At 38.4% G+C, this 17,130-nt stretch overlaps 1 protein-coding gene across 1 annotated transcript in view; it reads left to right on the top strand.

Moving 5' to 3' along the window:
- Positions 1–17,130, top strand: part of EIF5B (eukaryotic translation initiation factor 5B) — a 36,634-nt gene that overhangs the window by 15,233 nt on the left and 4,271 nt on the right. Inside the window, exons 5-21 of the mRNA XM_058045432.1 lie at positions 212–432; positions 605–755; positions 2,381–2,479; positions 3,377–3,469; positions 4,934–5,017; positions 7,201–7,496; positions 8,115–8,222; positions 8,340–8,450; positions 9,298–9,365; positions 10,527–10,668; positions 12,217–12,348; positions 13,034–13,216; positions 13,343–13,504; positions 15,055–15,186; positions 16,480–16,611; positions 16,721–16,797; positions 16,866–17,030. Coding sequence (XP_057901415.1) covers positions 212–432; positions 605–755; positions 2,381–2,479; positions 3,377–3,469; positions 4,934–5,017; positions 7,201–7,496; positions 8,115–8,222; positions 8,340–8,450; positions 9,298–9,365; positions 10,527–10,668; positions 12,217–12,348; positions 13,034–13,216; positions 13,343–13,504; positions 15,055–15,186; positions 16,480–16,611; positions 16,721–16,797; positions 16,866–17,030 — 2,356 coding nt within the window. The remainder of the gene's footprint in view (positions 1–211; positions 433–604; positions 756–2,380; positions 2,480–3,376; positions 3,470–4,933; positions 5,018–7,200; positions 7,497–8,114; positions 8,223–8,339; positions 8,451–9,297; positions 9,366–10,526; positions 10,669–12,216; positions 12,349–13,033; positions 13,217–13,342; positions 13,505–15,054; positions 15,187–16,479; positions 16,612–16,720; positions 16,798–16,865; positions 17,031–17,130) is intronic.

The raw sequence follows: 17,130 nt of genomic DNA, 5'->3' as shown, positions 1-17,130 counted from the left end.
AGTACTTTTCCACTTCTCTGTTACTCTGATACTTTAAGACTTCAGGCCATGACGTAAGAGAGTTTAATTGTTTTCATTATGAAATGTTTATGCAGTAGCCAGTGAAAATATTCCTCATTTGATGTTATTTATCATATTTAAAACATAAATTGTACTTAGAGTATCTTTGAAATTTCTGGGGTCTTTGAAAATATGCCTCTTCTTTCTGTAGCTGATGACAATGAGGGGGACAAAAAGAAAAAAGACAAGAAAAAAAAGAAAGGTGAGAAAGAAGAAAAAGAGAAAGAGAAGAAGAAGGGCCCCAGTAAAGCCACAGTGAAAGCCATGCAAGAGGCCTTGGCTAAAATGAAAGAGGAGGAGGAAAGGGCCAAAAGAGAGGAGGAAGAACGCATAAGACGACTGGAAGAACTTGAAGCCAAGCGCAAAGAGGAGGTACCGTATCTCTCACTCCAGTGATAAAATAAGGGAGTAACTTTAATCTCTCTGCTTGCTGGTGCAGTTAGTGAATTAATCCTTAATATGTTCTTGTAAACAGAATGTGCTTGGGCAGCTTTTGTGTAAAGCATGCTTTAAGGTTTCTGCATGTTTATTTCTCTTTCTCTAGGAACGCTTAGAGCAAGAGAGGAAAGAAAGGAAGAAACAGAAGGAAAAAGAGAGGAAGGAGCGTTTGAAGAAAGAGGGAAAGCTTTTAACAAAAGCTCAGCGAGAAGCCAGAGCCAGAGCAGAGGCTACTCTTAAATTACTCCAAGCTCAGGGTAAGCAGTGGAGCTTAATAATTATTAAAACCCAACTGAACCAAAAACCCCAACCAAACTTTATATCCATTATGGCTCTGTGTTTATTTTTTTTCTGTCTGGAGCTAGGAGGGCAAGTACTGAGTGATTCCATCTAAAGCTGCTCTGTTGTCGAGAAAGGCAGTGTGTGCCCTCCCTTCCCCTTTATTTCTTAAGCAAATTTAAGTGCCTGTATTTTTGTCTTACACTTTAGATATACAGCTTTTTAATAAAGCTGGATATCTAAAGTGTAAGACAAAAATCAATAAAGTTTAAAGATGTTACTTTTGAAACTTAGGAAAAAGCACTTAAAGAAGTGGTGTAGTCTAAAGGCCAGGAAAAGCACATGGGCTGTGCTGAAGGTCTTGTTAGACCAGTGATGTGGATCTTGTTGAATTAATACACCTGCTTAGTTAGGCAAGTGCACTGTTTTGCATCAAGAACAATGGGGAAATCCACGGAGAAGATATGTTTTTCTCTGGGGTTTGCCAGGAGTATGTAAGAGCTTTCCTGCTTTTCTGTGAAATATAATCTGTCTCCATTAGAATGAAGTAAAATTGTCCAATATGTTGTAAGTAAAATGTCCTAAATTGTTCTTGGTAACTGGTTTGTGACTAAAAAAAGAAAGTACTTTGTGGGAGCTGAGTGTATTTGTAGAGTACAGTATCTGACACTTTACTGGTAGGTGGATGTATAAATGTAGGAATCTTCATAGCTTGTAAAATGTTTGCAGCTCTTAAACATACATGAAGGCTATTTCTCCTTGGTTGTTGCTGTAGCTAGTACTATCTTTCTGTTTGTACCCCTACAACTGCATTTTTGTCAGATTTGCAATATCAAAAAAAACCTGAAAAAAAAATTGAATGTGCAGCAGTAAATCAGTTTTTAATTTGTCTTCGCACCAAACTTCTGGTTTTGATGGAATCCCTTCATATATTACAGCACCCACTTTGTGGTGAGGCAAAGATGAAGCTGGTGAATTGAACCTGGCATTATTTTAATACCTGAAACCATCAGTATTGTACAATTAAAAAACCCTTAAAACCAAAAAACAAACCAAAACCCAAAAGCCTGAACAACCAAAACAAATTGAAAAACACAAACCTTCCCTCACAGCAAGAGGGAAAATGTTACCTGCTGAATAACCTTAAGCATTTAAGAAGAGTTCTGCCTGTGAACTGCTCCAAATTGTCTGAAACTAGGACTATTGGCAGACAGGTTTTAAGTGAATTTTTACATAGCAGATCTTAAATTGTTAATCATGACATTTGTGTTCATGGCATTTTATGCAGATTTGTGATAACTTCAAACCTACAGCCGTAGAATCTGATTGCTTTGTTTATTTTTTGTTTCATTGCCATTGCCTTCCTCCAGTTATCTGACTTCTTTATGAGAGCAGTCAGGAGTATCTGAAGAACTATACTTCTTTCAAGTTTTCTAGCTTTTGAATTCAAACTTTTAAAAATGATAAAATAAGCATTGAACCTGCTTTCTACTCTTTCTTCCTTCATCTTCCAGTTTTTGAAAACATGTTCTTATTTAAACCAAAGTTTATGTTTATTAATTATCTGGATTTTCTTTTTAACAGGTTTTTCTTTGTTTTGCAGGTGTTGAAGTGCCATCGAAAGACTCTGTGCCAAAGAAGAGGCCAATATATGAAGACAAAAAGAGAAAGAAGCAGCAGCAGCAGCCAGAAAATAAAGAAGGTGTAGTTTGCATATAGGGATACCTAATTGATCAGTCACATTTCTGGAATTATTTCTAAAATGAATCAGCTGATCTTAAGCTAATTTCAGTTTGGGGTTTAGATTTTCTAAATGTTGGGGATGTACATGTCGTAAAGGCCTTTTACAAATGTGATGTTGAGTGCTTTGTGTGCATATGTACATCAAATACAAAGTAGTTTAAATAAGAGTGACTTATAACAAAGTCTGAGTTTGTCCCAGGATGAAATTACATTGATCCTAGTTGTAATACTTTTAAATTGGAGACAGTTTGTTCATTTGCTTTCTGGTATATAAAACCAGTTTTCAGCTCCTGGGTGCAAGTTGTTCAGAGCAGTTCAAAGAGCTTGCATTTTTGAAACCTTGGAATTCATTGCACTGGTAGTTGTAGGTTGAATGTGTCAGTTTCTTACTTTTGTGGTTTGTTACTTTCCTCCATGGGATTACTGTGGCTTTTCTCAAGCCTAACCCTTAGTTTGAAAATTTCAGATGTATTTCTTGCTTAGCTGTTTTTTCTTCTTTTTTTTTTTTTTTTTTGACATTAGTTATGTGCCTGCTTATCATTTATGGAGTGTTTGTAAAGAATTGAAAATTATGCTTATCTGAGTTGTATCATTAATTTTTTTTTCTTTTTTTTTTAGTTTCCATTTTTAATGGAGCAGTAGGGGAGGTGTGGGTAGTTCACTAATATTACTTTGTTTTCTCTTGTCTTTTAAAGAAAATGAGGAGTTTTTAATGTCAATAGCTGACCTATCTTATAAATGTGTTCAACTGCTTAGAAGGCCAAGTGTTTTCCAAATAAGCTGGAGTGGAACTGTCTCTGTAAGTCAGTCAATTTGCACTTTGAAAGGATGTAGCAACCAGCTTCCTGTCTTGCAGTTGCAGAAAGTGTGGAGGTAACTTCCCCAGCTGAAGATGCTGTAGAACTGGAAACACCAGTGAAAGAAGAGGCTCCTCTTCCTGTAGATCCAGGTTAGTGGTGATGCTAATAAATTTCAAACATTTAAGCTTGTGTGTCAGTGCTGCATGATAGTTATTGGACCTTGCTGGATAGGGCTGAATGGCCATCTTTTCTTGAGGCAGTTGCCTTTTCTTTTTTTTTTTTTTCCTCCTTTCTTCAGGGAGGAATTGATGAAATTTTGTGGAGTAAAAGGCATGAAGCTTCAAAATGAGTGTGGTAAAGGTTCCTTATTTTGGGTGAACTCCAGTGTTCAGCTCCAGTGTTCAATTGGCTTGATCAGTTATCTGAAATGAGCACATTCAGTGCCTTATTTGTTCCCTTGACTTTTCACTTGCTTTTACAAGTATGTTTTGTCAACAGTTAGGTGGAGGTAGGGAGGAAGTTGCTGCTTCTAGAATTGATAGTGCAATATTCACAGTGATTGTACTCTTTATGCCACATGTTTTGCTTTCACTGGTGCAGAATGAAGAAATTGTGTTTGCTTGTGAAACTGAGTTATCAGCAAGTTTGCTGATCAGACTGTTGCCCTCATCTTTGCCTATACACAATACTTGCTTGGTCAAAATCATATTGTACTGGACTTCTTTCTCTGCAAGGAGACTGTTTCAGTTTTTACCTTTCTTAAGTCAGACAAATACTGACAAAATGTGCAGCTTTTGAAAGCAAAGCTAAATGTGTCCTGTGATTCTAGCTTGACCTAGAAAAAAAAAAAAACACCACGTTACAAGATTGCCATTCTATTGCCTTAAGAGAAGGGCTCACTGGCAGAACATTAGTTCCTAGCTAATATTCTAGCAGTGTGGAACTTAGTCTTCATTTCAGAGAGCTGAAATTTATGGCACATGTGCTGCAGCAAACATATGTTGTATAATGCCTCTTTTGGAGAGGGTTGTATGTTTGCATTTTTCCATTCATGTCTTACTAAGACCTGCAGTCTTTTCATAAATGTAACCAAATTCCTGCTGAATTAATATGTTTAATGCTTCTGGAATCCATGATGTATTTATGTTAAGGCACCTGGTGTCCTTTTTATAGACAATTTGTATATTCTCACTAGGTAAAATTCTACTGTGACTTATATTCTTGTTTCTCTGCTACTTTGTTACACATGGTGACTGTTAATTGGGCAACTCCTTGCAAGGATCATGATTGTGGTGCAGGTTTGTGTGGCAGGCATTATGCAGGCATTGGCATGATATGCAGACAGGAACCAGATGAGTAGGTTTTCTGTCTCTTCCACAAAAGTTTGTCTAGGCAAAGATGCTAGCACTACATGATTTTTGTGGAGAGAATTGGATATTATTTTTTAAGTATGCAGCATCTTTTTATGGAGTGTGGAGATACTTCAAGAGAATTATGGTAAGAGCAAACTTGTGAGTTGCAGTTGTCAGTATGTCAAAAGAAGGAGCATCTAAAAATGTTATATCTTGCTGGACTGAGTTTTTTAACTTCAGTATTGGGTTTCTTGGTTTCAGAAGAAAAGGAGGAAGAAGATGACACAGAAGATGCAGGTCTGGATGACTGGGAAGCTATGGTTAGCGATGAAGATGCAGAGAAAGGTGGGCATGTAAATACCAGATGTATGTTTTTTCTGGTTAAGAGGCTTTGGACGAAGTTTTCTGTTTCTATTGAAAACAATATTTTACTTAGATTTTTCCTCTGCTCTGTTAGATAAATTGTGAGGTAAATATGATGATAAATACATACAAGAACCTCTTCTCAAAAGCAGAGCTTTCAGAAGCCATGGAAATACTGCTTAAGACAACCCTTTGGAAATACTCTTCTGTGGAGTTAGCATCTAAAATAAATGGGTTGTAATTTTTTTGTCCTTTGTTATGGGAGTAAAAATCCTCTTCTCTAATATGTGCTTAAACCATCTCTGTGAGCTTAGAGAAACCTTTTACCTGCTATTGTATTTCTCTAGTAACAATTTAAAGCTGTAGTGTTTTTATTCTGTGAATCTGGCAGCATCTAAGACAGTACCCCTGTGAGAAGTTTTCAAAGAAGTGAGAGAATAAAATGGTGTGAAGGTTAAGTGTGCATGTTATAGTAAATTCTTCACAAGAAGAGGCTGAAAGAATTGGGATTGTTCAGCCTGGAGTAGAGAAGGCTCTGGGGTGACCTAACTGCAGCCTTCCAGTACCTAAAGGGAGCCTACAGGAAAATGGAGAGATACTATTTACAGGAGCTTGTAGTGACAAAACAAGGAGAAATTGATTCAAACTGAGAGTAGGTTTAGTTGAGGAAGAGCTTCTTTACTGTGAGGGTGGTGAGATGCTGGAAGAGGTTGCCCAGAGAAGCTGTGGATCCCCATCCCTGGAAGTGTTCAAGGCCAGGTTGGAGGGGGCTTTGAGCAACCTGCTGTAGTGGGAGGTGTCCTGCCCTTGGCAGGGAGGCTGTAAGTAGGAGGTCTTTGAAGTCCCATTCACCCCAAACTATTCTGTGATTCTATGATATGCTTCTTTGAGAGGCAGGTTTAGAAGAAAGGAAGGAATTGCCAGAACATAAATATTCCTGTGCATGTGTGCCAAAGGCCATATTCTATTTGTACTCAACAGCAATGTGTATGGGAAACTTGGGGCTGTGCTGCAGTGCAGGAATAACTTTCTTCCATTGGTGGAGGAAAGTATTTCTGTGAGCTGTCCTGAACAGGAGTTGGTTACTGGACTTGGTGCCTCCTTAGTGTCTTAATTGCTTCTTAAAGACTATTTATTCATCAAGTACTTGTTACTTGCCTATACTTCTGACACCTGTGCTTTCAAGTGTAGTACTTGACATACAGATACATACTCCAGAATGGATTTAATTCCAGCACAGATGTGTTCCTCTGGTGCTTTGAAATTCTAAGGCTGCTAGCCTTCTTGAGTGTTTGTTTTAGTTTGTCACCACTGTCCTGGAGAGGACATAGCACTTCTTACTGCTTGGCTTTGAAGGCTCTGCTGATGGGATACAGAAAAAGAGCCTTCCTGGGAATTAGATTTGGTGTTTTACTAAGCTGATGGACTATGAGTGTAGCAAGGAAATGTTACTAATCTCTAGGAGCAGTGAGCCTGCCAGCAGTGTTGTAAGGAGGACAATCCATGATTTTAAAGTGATCATCAGCTTGCCTTTTATGATTTTACAGGTGATTATAAATGGGAAGATTTCAAAGAAAGAAAATTACTTATTGATAATTCTTTTGTTTGTTTATTGAAGATTTTCTATGAAAAATGCTCATCTTCTCTGAACCTTTTAAGAAAACCTGAAGATGAGATTTTTTTTTTAAATAGGCATAAAAGAGGCCATTTGTTCTGATTATGTCTGCTTAAATGTGCCTTCCTGATCAGTAGTGTACAGAATCCATATAGTAATGATTTGGAGTATTTTGGCTTTATTAAAAAGATGTTGGTGCATTATTCCTTTATGAAGGGCACATGACTTTAAAGAATGTCTGAATGTTTGCAAATAATGTTAAACATAAGTGTGCTGATAATATCGTTCTTCACTCCATCCTAAATTTGCTTTCTTTCTGGATTTGAAACACAAGCCAACAACTCTGAACATGAAACACTTTTTTTTCTGTTGTTTTTTTTTTTTTTTTTTACATTGGAAGTTGAAAAGTGATCTTGACAAGCACTTATTGTAGAGCCAACTCTCAGTCCTCGTTCTTCTCTGATAGTGTCTTGCTTTTTGGTGCCATCTGCCCCCAGAAGTGTAAACTTTAATAGAGAATTTTTACTTTACTCTTTCTTTTTTTTAACAGAGAGCAAACCTGTCCATATTGAAGTCAAAGAACAAAATGAAGTGGATGATGAAGAGGAGGAGGAAGAGGAAGAGGAGGAAGAGGAAGAAGAGAGTGAAGAATCTGAAGACAGTGAAGGCAGTGAAGATGAGGATGAAAAGATTTCAGATGAGAGAGAGCCAGACTCCCAAGCTATTGGAAAACAATCTATGGAAAAGAAGCCCAGCAAGGAAATTAGCTCTGATTCTGAGTATGACTCTGACGATGACCGCACTAAGGAGGAGCGTGCTTATGACAAAGCTAAACGGAGAATTGAGGTATGATGTACACTTGGATTCTTGTGTTGTATAACAAACAGATTAATTTTCAGTTTATTTTGTCAAATTTGTCAAAATGGTGGTTGTGTCAGGGCTAATATTTAGGCAGGTTCAGAAATTGTATTAATTAAGAAAAAAAATACTTTGTTTTGTGTGAAGATAAAGTTTTTTTTTTTTAGGTAACTTGACCACAAAGGCAGCAGCTTAAGTGTTGTTCCCCTCCACCTCTATATCCTTGCTGGAAAAAGAGGCTTTTGTTTTTTACAGATAGGTATTTTCAAGTTCTGAAAGATGTGTCTAAAGTGTTCAGTGCTTTCATGGCTGCTGATGTTCTTGGTTTCCTCACCCAAGGTGCTCGTTCAGAATGCACCTTCAGCAAAGCTACTGTTAGTGCTTATAACAACTTTGCCTGCTAGACTGTTAGAAGAACCAACCAAACAAAAATGTAACCATTAGTTAAAAATTTTTGATTTACCAAAAGAGGGATGACAGACCTTAAATTGCCTTGAAAATGTAAGTCCTACAACTAACTCTGTGTTTGTGTGTATGTAATCAGGTGAAGAGGTGAACTGTGGTTTTTGATTTATACTTACCAATTTGTATGTGTCTTTTACATAGAAACGACGAGCTGAAAACAGCAAAAATATGAACACTGAAAAGCTCAGAGCACCAGTTATCTGTGTCCTGGGGCATGTAGACACGGGCAAGACCAAAATTTTAGATAAGGTAAGGTGTGGAGTGTGAAAGCACTGCCTGTACCTCTTGTTTAAGCATTTATTTCTTTGGTTGAAGACAGAAGGAATTAGAGTGTGCTCAAAAGTTTCTGGTCTTTTTTGTCTTTAGCTCCGCCACACTAATGTGCAGGACGGTGAAGCTGGTGGTATCACTCAGCAGATTGGTGCAACTAATGTTCCTCTTGAAGCTATTAATGAGCAAACTAAGATGGTGAAAAATGTAAGTTATAGCACTTCAACAACTGCATCTTAACAAAAATGAAATGTAGACTAATAAAGGCCTTGTGAGATTTCTTGGCATGGACAGATACTTCCCCCTGCTCTAATTTTGTGGCCTGTTGTTTTTTAATTCCTATCATTCCCCCAGCAAAGGGCAGGCTGTCTCATTTTACATACATTGGATTTCAGTTAATGCATTGCTGTTTCTTCAGAAAAATATGAAGATACTGTTCACTCTGTTCTGGACAGTGCACATATGTACACAGACTGCTTACTTGTCAGTATTTTGATTGTAAATTGAGACTCTTGAAGCCTCTTGAGTGTATTTTGTGTTGAAAACTTACCTTTTGCTGTGTGTACTGAAATTTGGCCAATTTCTGGGTGATGAATTTTATCGTGTTACTGACACAGTAATTGTTCTGTATCATTTGTTTTGGATACTATATCCTATTTTGCTTGCAGAAGCAACTGGCTGTAAAGCCTTGGTGTAGTAATGGTTTTTTCCAAGATTTAACTCAACTCAGTAAGCCTGTAAACTTGAGAGAGGAGACAATAATCAAGCCAAGGATGGTACATCTCACTACCCTGAAATGGCTTTTCTTCTGTACGCTGCCTTGTCTTACAGATTTTAGCTTAGCTTGTGGCCAGTTGGCACCTGGAATGTGCTGCATCATTTTTTTTTTATGTTGAAATTACTGTTGACTGATTTGGTTTATAGAGGGTGCTGGCCTTAAAATATGTATCTGGATTTTTCAAGTGCAGACTGTCAGTAATGTTGCCAGCTCTTATTTTGTTCTTTTTTCTTCTTGTGTAATTTCTACAAGATGGCTAATATTTTGAAATGTTAGTTTGACAGAGAGAACATAAAAATTCCAGGCATGCTGATAATCGACACTCCCGGACATGAGTCTTTCAGGTAAGGTTTCCTCACAATGTACTTCTCAGAACTGATGGCAAAAGCATCTGGAGATATTCCTAGCCAAGTGTGGTCTTTGCTTAATCCATTGTTTTAGTTCTCACTTGAAAAAAAGTCCGACAAAACCAACTTAAAGTAGAGGAATTAAGTGGATTTGCTTCATTTGCAGGTGCTTTTTATATCTGGTTAATTGCTGGCCTTTTATAGCTGATTAATTTTCTGCCTTCGTGCCAATTGAGCCATGAATATCTGAAAAAGCATGTAAATAAATAGTTAGTGTAAGAGGAAAGATGGAAGCAGGAAGCTAGCTGGAGGAAAAAAGGTGAGGATTTCAAGTGACCTAAGTACTCAAAAAATTAAAACTTTTTTCCTAGTTTCTCATTCATAGTGTCCCAGTTAAGGTAACTGAGTTTGTAAGATTGGAAGTTACTAATTACCCAAGTCATCAGAGTCTTAGCAGAGATCAAATGCATTCTAGGAACACCAGTGGCATACAGGCAAGCCACTAAATCAGCTTTCAAGGGTAAAACATGACAAGCACAACTGAACTCACTGAGGTGAGATCTTGGATGAAATCTCAAAACAGAAGGATTAAGACTTTGATGTGACATTTTTCAGTAAAAACCTCTGTAAGCATTGAAATGCTGTGTTGTGGAGCACTTGGTAATGTTCAGATCAGTACCTTGGCATGGTGCCTCTTAGAGCTTCTAGCCAGGTTTTGTTTGCCAACAAAGATGTGATGATAGTCTCTTTACCTTGTATTGTGTAAAATGGTGATAGTCTTAGTGTTTATGCAGTAAATAAAAAAAGTTTTGTTCAGGTTTTACACTCCTGCTTTTCACTTTAGCTGTCTCAATTGTTGCTCAGAAAATGATCAGAACATATCTTGCATTGTAAAAATATATAATAATATGAAAACTTTCAGGATAATAATAATTTCTTAGTGTAATAATTTCTTACATTCATTGATGTATTTTGTTAAATGAAAATTACAAAGTGTCATTTGAATGGTTTACATTTTTGAGGGGAAATAACTGATGAGCTTTAGCTTGTTGTTTGGCAGTGTAAGTTTGACATTGTACTTGGTGTTTTTATATAGGTTCTGTTGCTAAATAACTGGTTTTTTTTTTCCTGTTTTTTTCCTGTCTTTTAATGTCACAGCAATCTAAGAAATAGAGGAAGCTCACTTTGTGATATTGCTATACTTGTAGTTGACATCATGCATGGTTTGGAACCACAGACAATTGAATCAATAAATCTGTTGAAATCGAAGAAATGCCCCTTTATAGTAGCTCTCAATAAGGTAGGATAGATTTTTTTTATCCTAATAGTATATTTCTCCACTCTAATAGTGCATTTGGCTTTTGAAAATTGTCTTTTTTCTTCCTTGAACTGGAACTTTTTTGGTGTAAAATCTGAAGGAGTAGTTCTTGGGTCCTGTTGTTGCCTTTTTGTGTCCTTGATACCACAGTGGCTCCACGGGAGCTTTGCAGAACAATCAGTTCTTGGAGTTCTGACTGGTAAATTTTCTTGCCTTATGTAACTTCTCTATATGATTCACCCTTCTGGAAGTTGTACTTCAATTGTGGGGTTTTTTCCTTGTGCCTACTTACATAGATTTGTGTCCATTTTCTGATAAAATTCCAACACAAGCTTCACCTTGTCAAGTCATATTTTATTTTAGCCACTGATACTGGTCAGTTTGACTTGAAGACAAACTGACTTTAGGCCATGGAGCAGTAACGTTATCACTGGTGGGAAGTGTTTTGGGCTTTGCAATATTAGATGGAAAATTTACCAGTTCTTTTCTGCCCTGTTTTTAAAATCCTCTGCATGAGAAATTACGCTGCCTGTTTGTGATGACTCAGTGAATTATTTTATATATACAGAAATCACTCATGTCCAATGACTTTGGAAGCCATCTGATATGCTGAGGGAGAGCTGTCAGAAGGCTATTTGAGTGCAGTGTAAAAATTGCAATATATTTCAAAAATGAAAGGAGCTTTAAGATGGAAGGTGGTTGGAACTGAGGAGGGCATTATCTCATTGCCAAAACCAGCCACTTTTTGAAAGAATACAAACAGCCCCTTGGATGGAGAGGTGTCCAGGCCTTGTGGCAGAGTGTTAGAGAGTTCTCTCTTGGTCAGATCTGAAGACCCAGCTGTTATTTGTTGCCATCAAAGGCCTACAGTGAGCCTGAAATTAAATAGCTATGAGCTCTTGCATTTTAAGTTATAGTTGTATTATTTGACCAGGTTATAATCAGTTTTCTTAAGATGTAGTTTTGATTTCTACAGCAAAGATAATTTTGAGCTAAGTCTGTCCTGTTATGGCAGCTATGGTGGGGAAGTGTTTCTGAAATACAGTTGTGTCTTTTGAACAACCCCCTCTGGTCCCTTCTCTGTAGCAACATGGGACAGGGTCCATATTTACCAGTAAATTTTAGGAGTTCTTTATAAAATTAGTGTAGTCTCTTTTCAGGAAAAATCACTAACACCTCCATGGTTTTGGGGTTTTTTTTGTGTGTATGTGAATCTATAAACAGGTCTCTTCTAATGTTTTATTTTAACCTTGGTGTAATTTATGCACATAAACTTTTTTCATATGAAAAAGATTACTATCGCTTGAATTTTTAACATCTGAAGTATCATTGCTATACTGCTATCCTGCCTGACATAAACAGAGCTAAATATAGCAGCCAAAGCAAATAAGAACATTTTAATTTGATTACTGGAGCAGATAGATGGCTGGTTAAGTTGGTTGATAAAGTATTTCTCACTGATGACGTGGCATAAGCATAAAGACACCCTTTAGTAAGCTGCATAAGATGACATACTGTTGTGTTTTCAAGATTGATAGGTTATATGACTGGAAAAAAAGTCCAGATACAGATGTAGCTGTTACCTTAAAGAAGCAGAAAAAGAATACAAAAGATGAATTTGAAGAACGTGCAAAAGCTATCATAGTGGAATTTGCAAAACAGGTAGGTTGGAATATTCAATGTTCTTTACTTAAAAGTGCTAGTGAAGAGGTGTGTGGTGGTGTGGTTTGTTTTGGGTGAATGGGTAGTTTTTGTTTCGTTTTTTTTTAACCCGTTCTTCAAAACGACTTGAAATATCAAGAAAGCCGTTGCATCTCTTCTGACATATTGGTGTTAACTCTTATAAATCAAACTTTGTTGCTTTTACATTTTGCATAATTTTAACTGCTCTTTTCTTACTGCTGGTTTGGAGAAAAATAGCTAATTTCTGTGCTTGGTCAATGGAGTTACGAATAGCAGTTGAGTTTTCTGTCACTGTTCTCTTTCTCTTTGGGACTAGCCTGAGAGAATCCCATCTGTCTCTTTCTCTTGGATGCTGGCAGGGTATGAATCACATCAGTTCTGGGAACTTCCGCTGTTGGTGACATAAAATGCTATCTAGAAGCTAGATGGGGTAATTAGCCTTGTAGAATTATCCCATACTGCTTCCCAGTGTGGATTGAGGCTTCAGTCCACACTTGGAAGCAGTATGGGATAATTCTGTTCCATAGCATGCTGTCGGTAACAGTGTTGGCTTTTTAAATTGGGATTTTAAAAATGCAGTGGCGTTTGCCTGGGGTTGAATGTTACTGTCAATACTGCTGTGTATTTGTGCTTTTCCCTATATAACTGTTAATCCTGATTGCAGGGCTTGAACGCTGCCTTGTTTTATGAGAATAAGGATCCCCGCACTTTTGTTTCTCTTGTACCTACCTCTGCTCACACAGGGGATGGCATGGGCAGTCTGATAGCTCTTCTGGTTGAGCTCACACAAACCATGCTGACCAAGAGACTGGCTGAGTGTCAGGAGCTAAGAGCTCAAGTCATGGAGGTAATACAGCAACCCTTTCTTGAAATTCATATAGAAATTCCTCCCTTCCCTGCATCTCTCCTTCTGGTAAAAACTGTGTGTTTGCAGTGCTTAAATAGGAAGTGATTTTTTCCCCCTTTCATTCAGGTGAAAGCACTGCCGGGCATGGGCACGACCATAGATGTTATTCTGATTAATGGACGTCTGAGAGAAGGAGACACCATTATTGTTCCTGGGGTAGAAGGTCCTATTGTGACTCAGATCAGAGGCCTGCTGCTGCCTCCTCCTATGAAGGAGCTGCGAGTTAAGGTATGGCAGCTGTTACTGCACTGACATTCAGAACCAGGAAAAAATTAAATCAAGCTTTATAAAAAGAGAATGTAGTAGAACGTGGTTATAATAATGGTATCTAAAGCGGGTTTCAAGGGGAATGCAGGGGAAATCTGGTGTCTTTTTTGAAAATGTATTTGTATGTTTGTATTGGGGTGTGTGTTGTCACAGCAGTGGCAAAGAGATCAGGGAATTACCTTGTAGTGAGGATTAGGGTGTGTATGCTTTAAGAAGGGATTCAGGTATGTGGCTACATGTGAGAGGGAGATGCCCATCTCAAATGGAAACTGGAGTGTACTGGTACAGCAACTTCATGTTTTTTTAGTAACAAAAACCATATACACTTACATTTGAGAAAAGTGAACACATGAGTTTTTAGGGCTGGTTGGTGAGTGGCAGTGGCCAGGACTTCTGCAGAATCTGCAGCCTCTTGGTGCTTTCAAGAGTTGTAGGTTCTGCTGCCCTTATTAGCCTGAGGAGAGGCCCTGAATTTAAAATCCTTCCTGCCTGGCTTTCCTTGAAATGAGGAGACACAGAATCAAAAAGCTGTAAATAAATTAATATGTATATTAAGATTAATGCATGCAGTTCAAAGATGATGAAAAGAACTGCTTTGATGTTTCCTGTGTAAAAGGGAAGGAATTAATGTCTGCACAGACTTGTTTTAAGGCAAAGAAAACCATATAGATAACCTAGGTGAATGTAATACGATAAACCTTTCAGGTTTGGGAGCCCTGAGCAGGGAAGTAAACATAGGGTAGCTGTTGGGCTTTTTTGATGCAGGCAGTGAGGATGCATTTTGATTCAGCTTGTTCATGTGGAATTGTCATCTTTGAAGTAAGACCCAGATTCTTGGAGTGGAGGGCTAAAGGATAGAGGTTTGCAGGATCAAAGTGCTTATTGAGGAAGGAAGCTGCCTTGCAGTTTTAAGAAAAGGATGGGACATCCAAATAAAAAATTAGGAAACAAACCAGAAAATCCTTCCAACATCAATTTAAAGATCTTCAGAAATAACTGGTTTTGTTATGTCTTAGAGCCATGCCCTGAGTGTGACATCTTTGAGGTTCCCCTGGATGGGGAGAGAACCTGGGGAATTGTACATGGGATTAAGCACATGAGAAGGCTGGATGGCCTCCAGTGGGAGAGTGAGACAGCCCTTCCTGCAGAGAGGCTTGGGCTGTGTGTCAGCTAAGCTTTAGTGTTTTTGTTAAATTGTTAACATCTTCCCATCACTTACCTAGGGGGCTGAATTTGTGGGTCTTATTAGTGAGTAGATGCCTATTGTTGCTTGCTTTTTTCTAGTACATGTTCCTTTTTGGCCCCCTTCTCTGCTTTGAGATTTCCCTGTGCCCTGCCCACCTTGGCAAAGGTGCAGGGGGTATCTGAAGGAGCAGGAGGACTGAAAGGTGCAAGTGCAAAGCAAAGACAATCATGATGAAAGTTGGGAGCTGCTGCACTTCACTGCTCCCTGCTGTATTCTTCTGCTGCTCAGCACAGAACTCTGTGCTAGTGTGTATATTCTTTTTCAGAACCAGTATGAAAAGCACAAAGAGGTTGTTGCTGCTCAAGGTGTGAAGATTCTTGGGAAAGATTTGGAAAAAACCTTGGCTGGTTTGCCATTGCTTGTAGCTCATAAAGAGGATGAAGTCCCAGTTCTCAAGGTGAGGTGGCTGATGTTGAACACACTTGAGGGTAACTTGAGCTCTCTGGTGGTGAAACTCAAATGTGAGAGCTCAGTTTGCAAATAACTGGGTTTTTTGGTTGTTTTAAAAACTGTTCCAGTAACATGTTTTGTGCCCGTGTGAAGCTTTGGTGGTTTGATATTTTTAGTATCTTGACCATTAGCTTTTTTCCTGATATTTTGCTGGGGTGTCTCTGCTGCTAGAATAAGGTTTGAAAACAAGTATCATGGCATAGTTTGGCTCTGTGAATTACTGATTTGGTATTTGTAGTAAATTATGGATATATTCTAATCAAATTATATTAGGTACATATCTACTAGTGGAGTTCTGCAAACTCTCCTAATTGCAAAGCTAATTCAAGACCTTTGGAATAAATTTCTTTTGTGACATGTTAGAAATGGTAGAGGAAAGGATGTAGCTACCCTAAAGTCAAAACTGCTCTGTGTGTTTTGCTTCTCCAAAGGCAGGAAGTTAGTTTGCTAATTCACTTTTAATTTACATGTTGTCAATTTACATGTTGCTAGTTTACTTTTAATCATAGTCTTCCTTTAGTCTTCTGTCTATTTATTTGTGCCTTTTAAGGGAGGTTAAACTTTTGGGATGTCCAAACACAGACCTTACTGCTGGGTCTGTACGAGTATTTACTTCAAGTGTACTACTGGTAGTAGATATACAATGGCTAAAAGTCAATGGCAAAACCCATCCGTCTGCCAGAGGAAGAGACTTTCATGTTTGAGGTTAGAAGGCATAGGCTCTAAAACAATGTGTTTTTTTTCACTTCTCTAAAAGCAACAAATTGGCTTTGCTGCTCTTGCATCCTGTTTGGTACCCAGGCCTAAAGAGTGTTCAGGATCCTTCCCAGCTCGTGGTTTTAGGTGTCAGCTTTTGTCATTGATCTCCAGGCAGCCAAGGCATTGCCACACAATGTGGGCCATGTGTTTGCTCAGCCTTGCCAGCAGAAACTTGTACTGCTGGGGAGAGTGATGTGAGGTCTGCAGAGAGATGTTACCAGCTCTGAAGGTGCTCAGTTTTATATGATCATCTTCCCACAAAATCCTCAGGTCTAGTTCAGCTCAGGCTTCTCTAATGCCAGAAACAGTCAGTATCTCACAGGCTGTGTATGATTTACACTGCAGCTCTGTCCCTTGGGACCTATCACCATGGCTGTTGCCTGTTTTCAGCAGCTCATGAACAGGAAGATTTTGTACCCTGAGGCATAAATAGCAATAGAACTAAAACTTGTTTTCTCTCCTTTTTTTTTTTTTCCTAAAGGATGAACTAATACATGAACTGAAGCAAACACTGAATGCAATCAAATTAGAAGAGAAAGGTGTTTATGTCCAGGCTTCTACTTTAGGCTCTTTAGAAGCATTACTTGAATTTCTTAAAACATCAGAAGTGCCAGTAAGTACTACTGTGCTTTGTCTGATGCCATTGATTCTGTGTTTAGTCAGTAAATGTTTCCTTTTCACTCAGAGATTAGTGACTTGATTTTTGTGGCTTTCTTCAACAGTATTCAGGAATAAATATTGGTCCTGTCCATAAAAAAGATGTTATGAAGGCCTCAGTGATGCTGGAGCACGACCCACAGTGAGTACCTTTGCTGTGCACAGGCTGCTCTGCTTGGGGAGCCCTGTGCTGAGCCGCTGTTCCCGCAGGTACGCCGTCATCCTGGCGTTCGACGTGCGGATTGAGCGGGACGCGCAGGAGATGGCCGACAGCTTAGGAGTTCGCATCTTCAGTGCTGAAATCATTTATCACTTGTTTGATGCCTTCACAAAATACAGACAAGATTACAAAAAGCAGAAACAAGAGGAATTCAAGTAAGTATGAGCAGTTGTCTTCTGGGTGTTTCCCAAATAAGTGTCTCTCTTATTTTAGTATAAATGAAGCTGTATTTAACTACTTGTTTCCTTATTACTT

This window comes from Melospiza georgiana, chromosome 2 (assembly GCF_028018845.1).
Source record: "Melospiza georgiana isolate bMelGeo1 chromosome 2, bMelGeo1.pri, whole genome shotgun sequence".
Lineage (NCBI taxonomy): Eukaryota > Metazoa > Chordata > Aves > Passeriformes > Passerellidae > Melospiza > Melospiza georgiana.
This window is presented reverse-complemented; position numbering and strand designations above follow the sequence as displayed.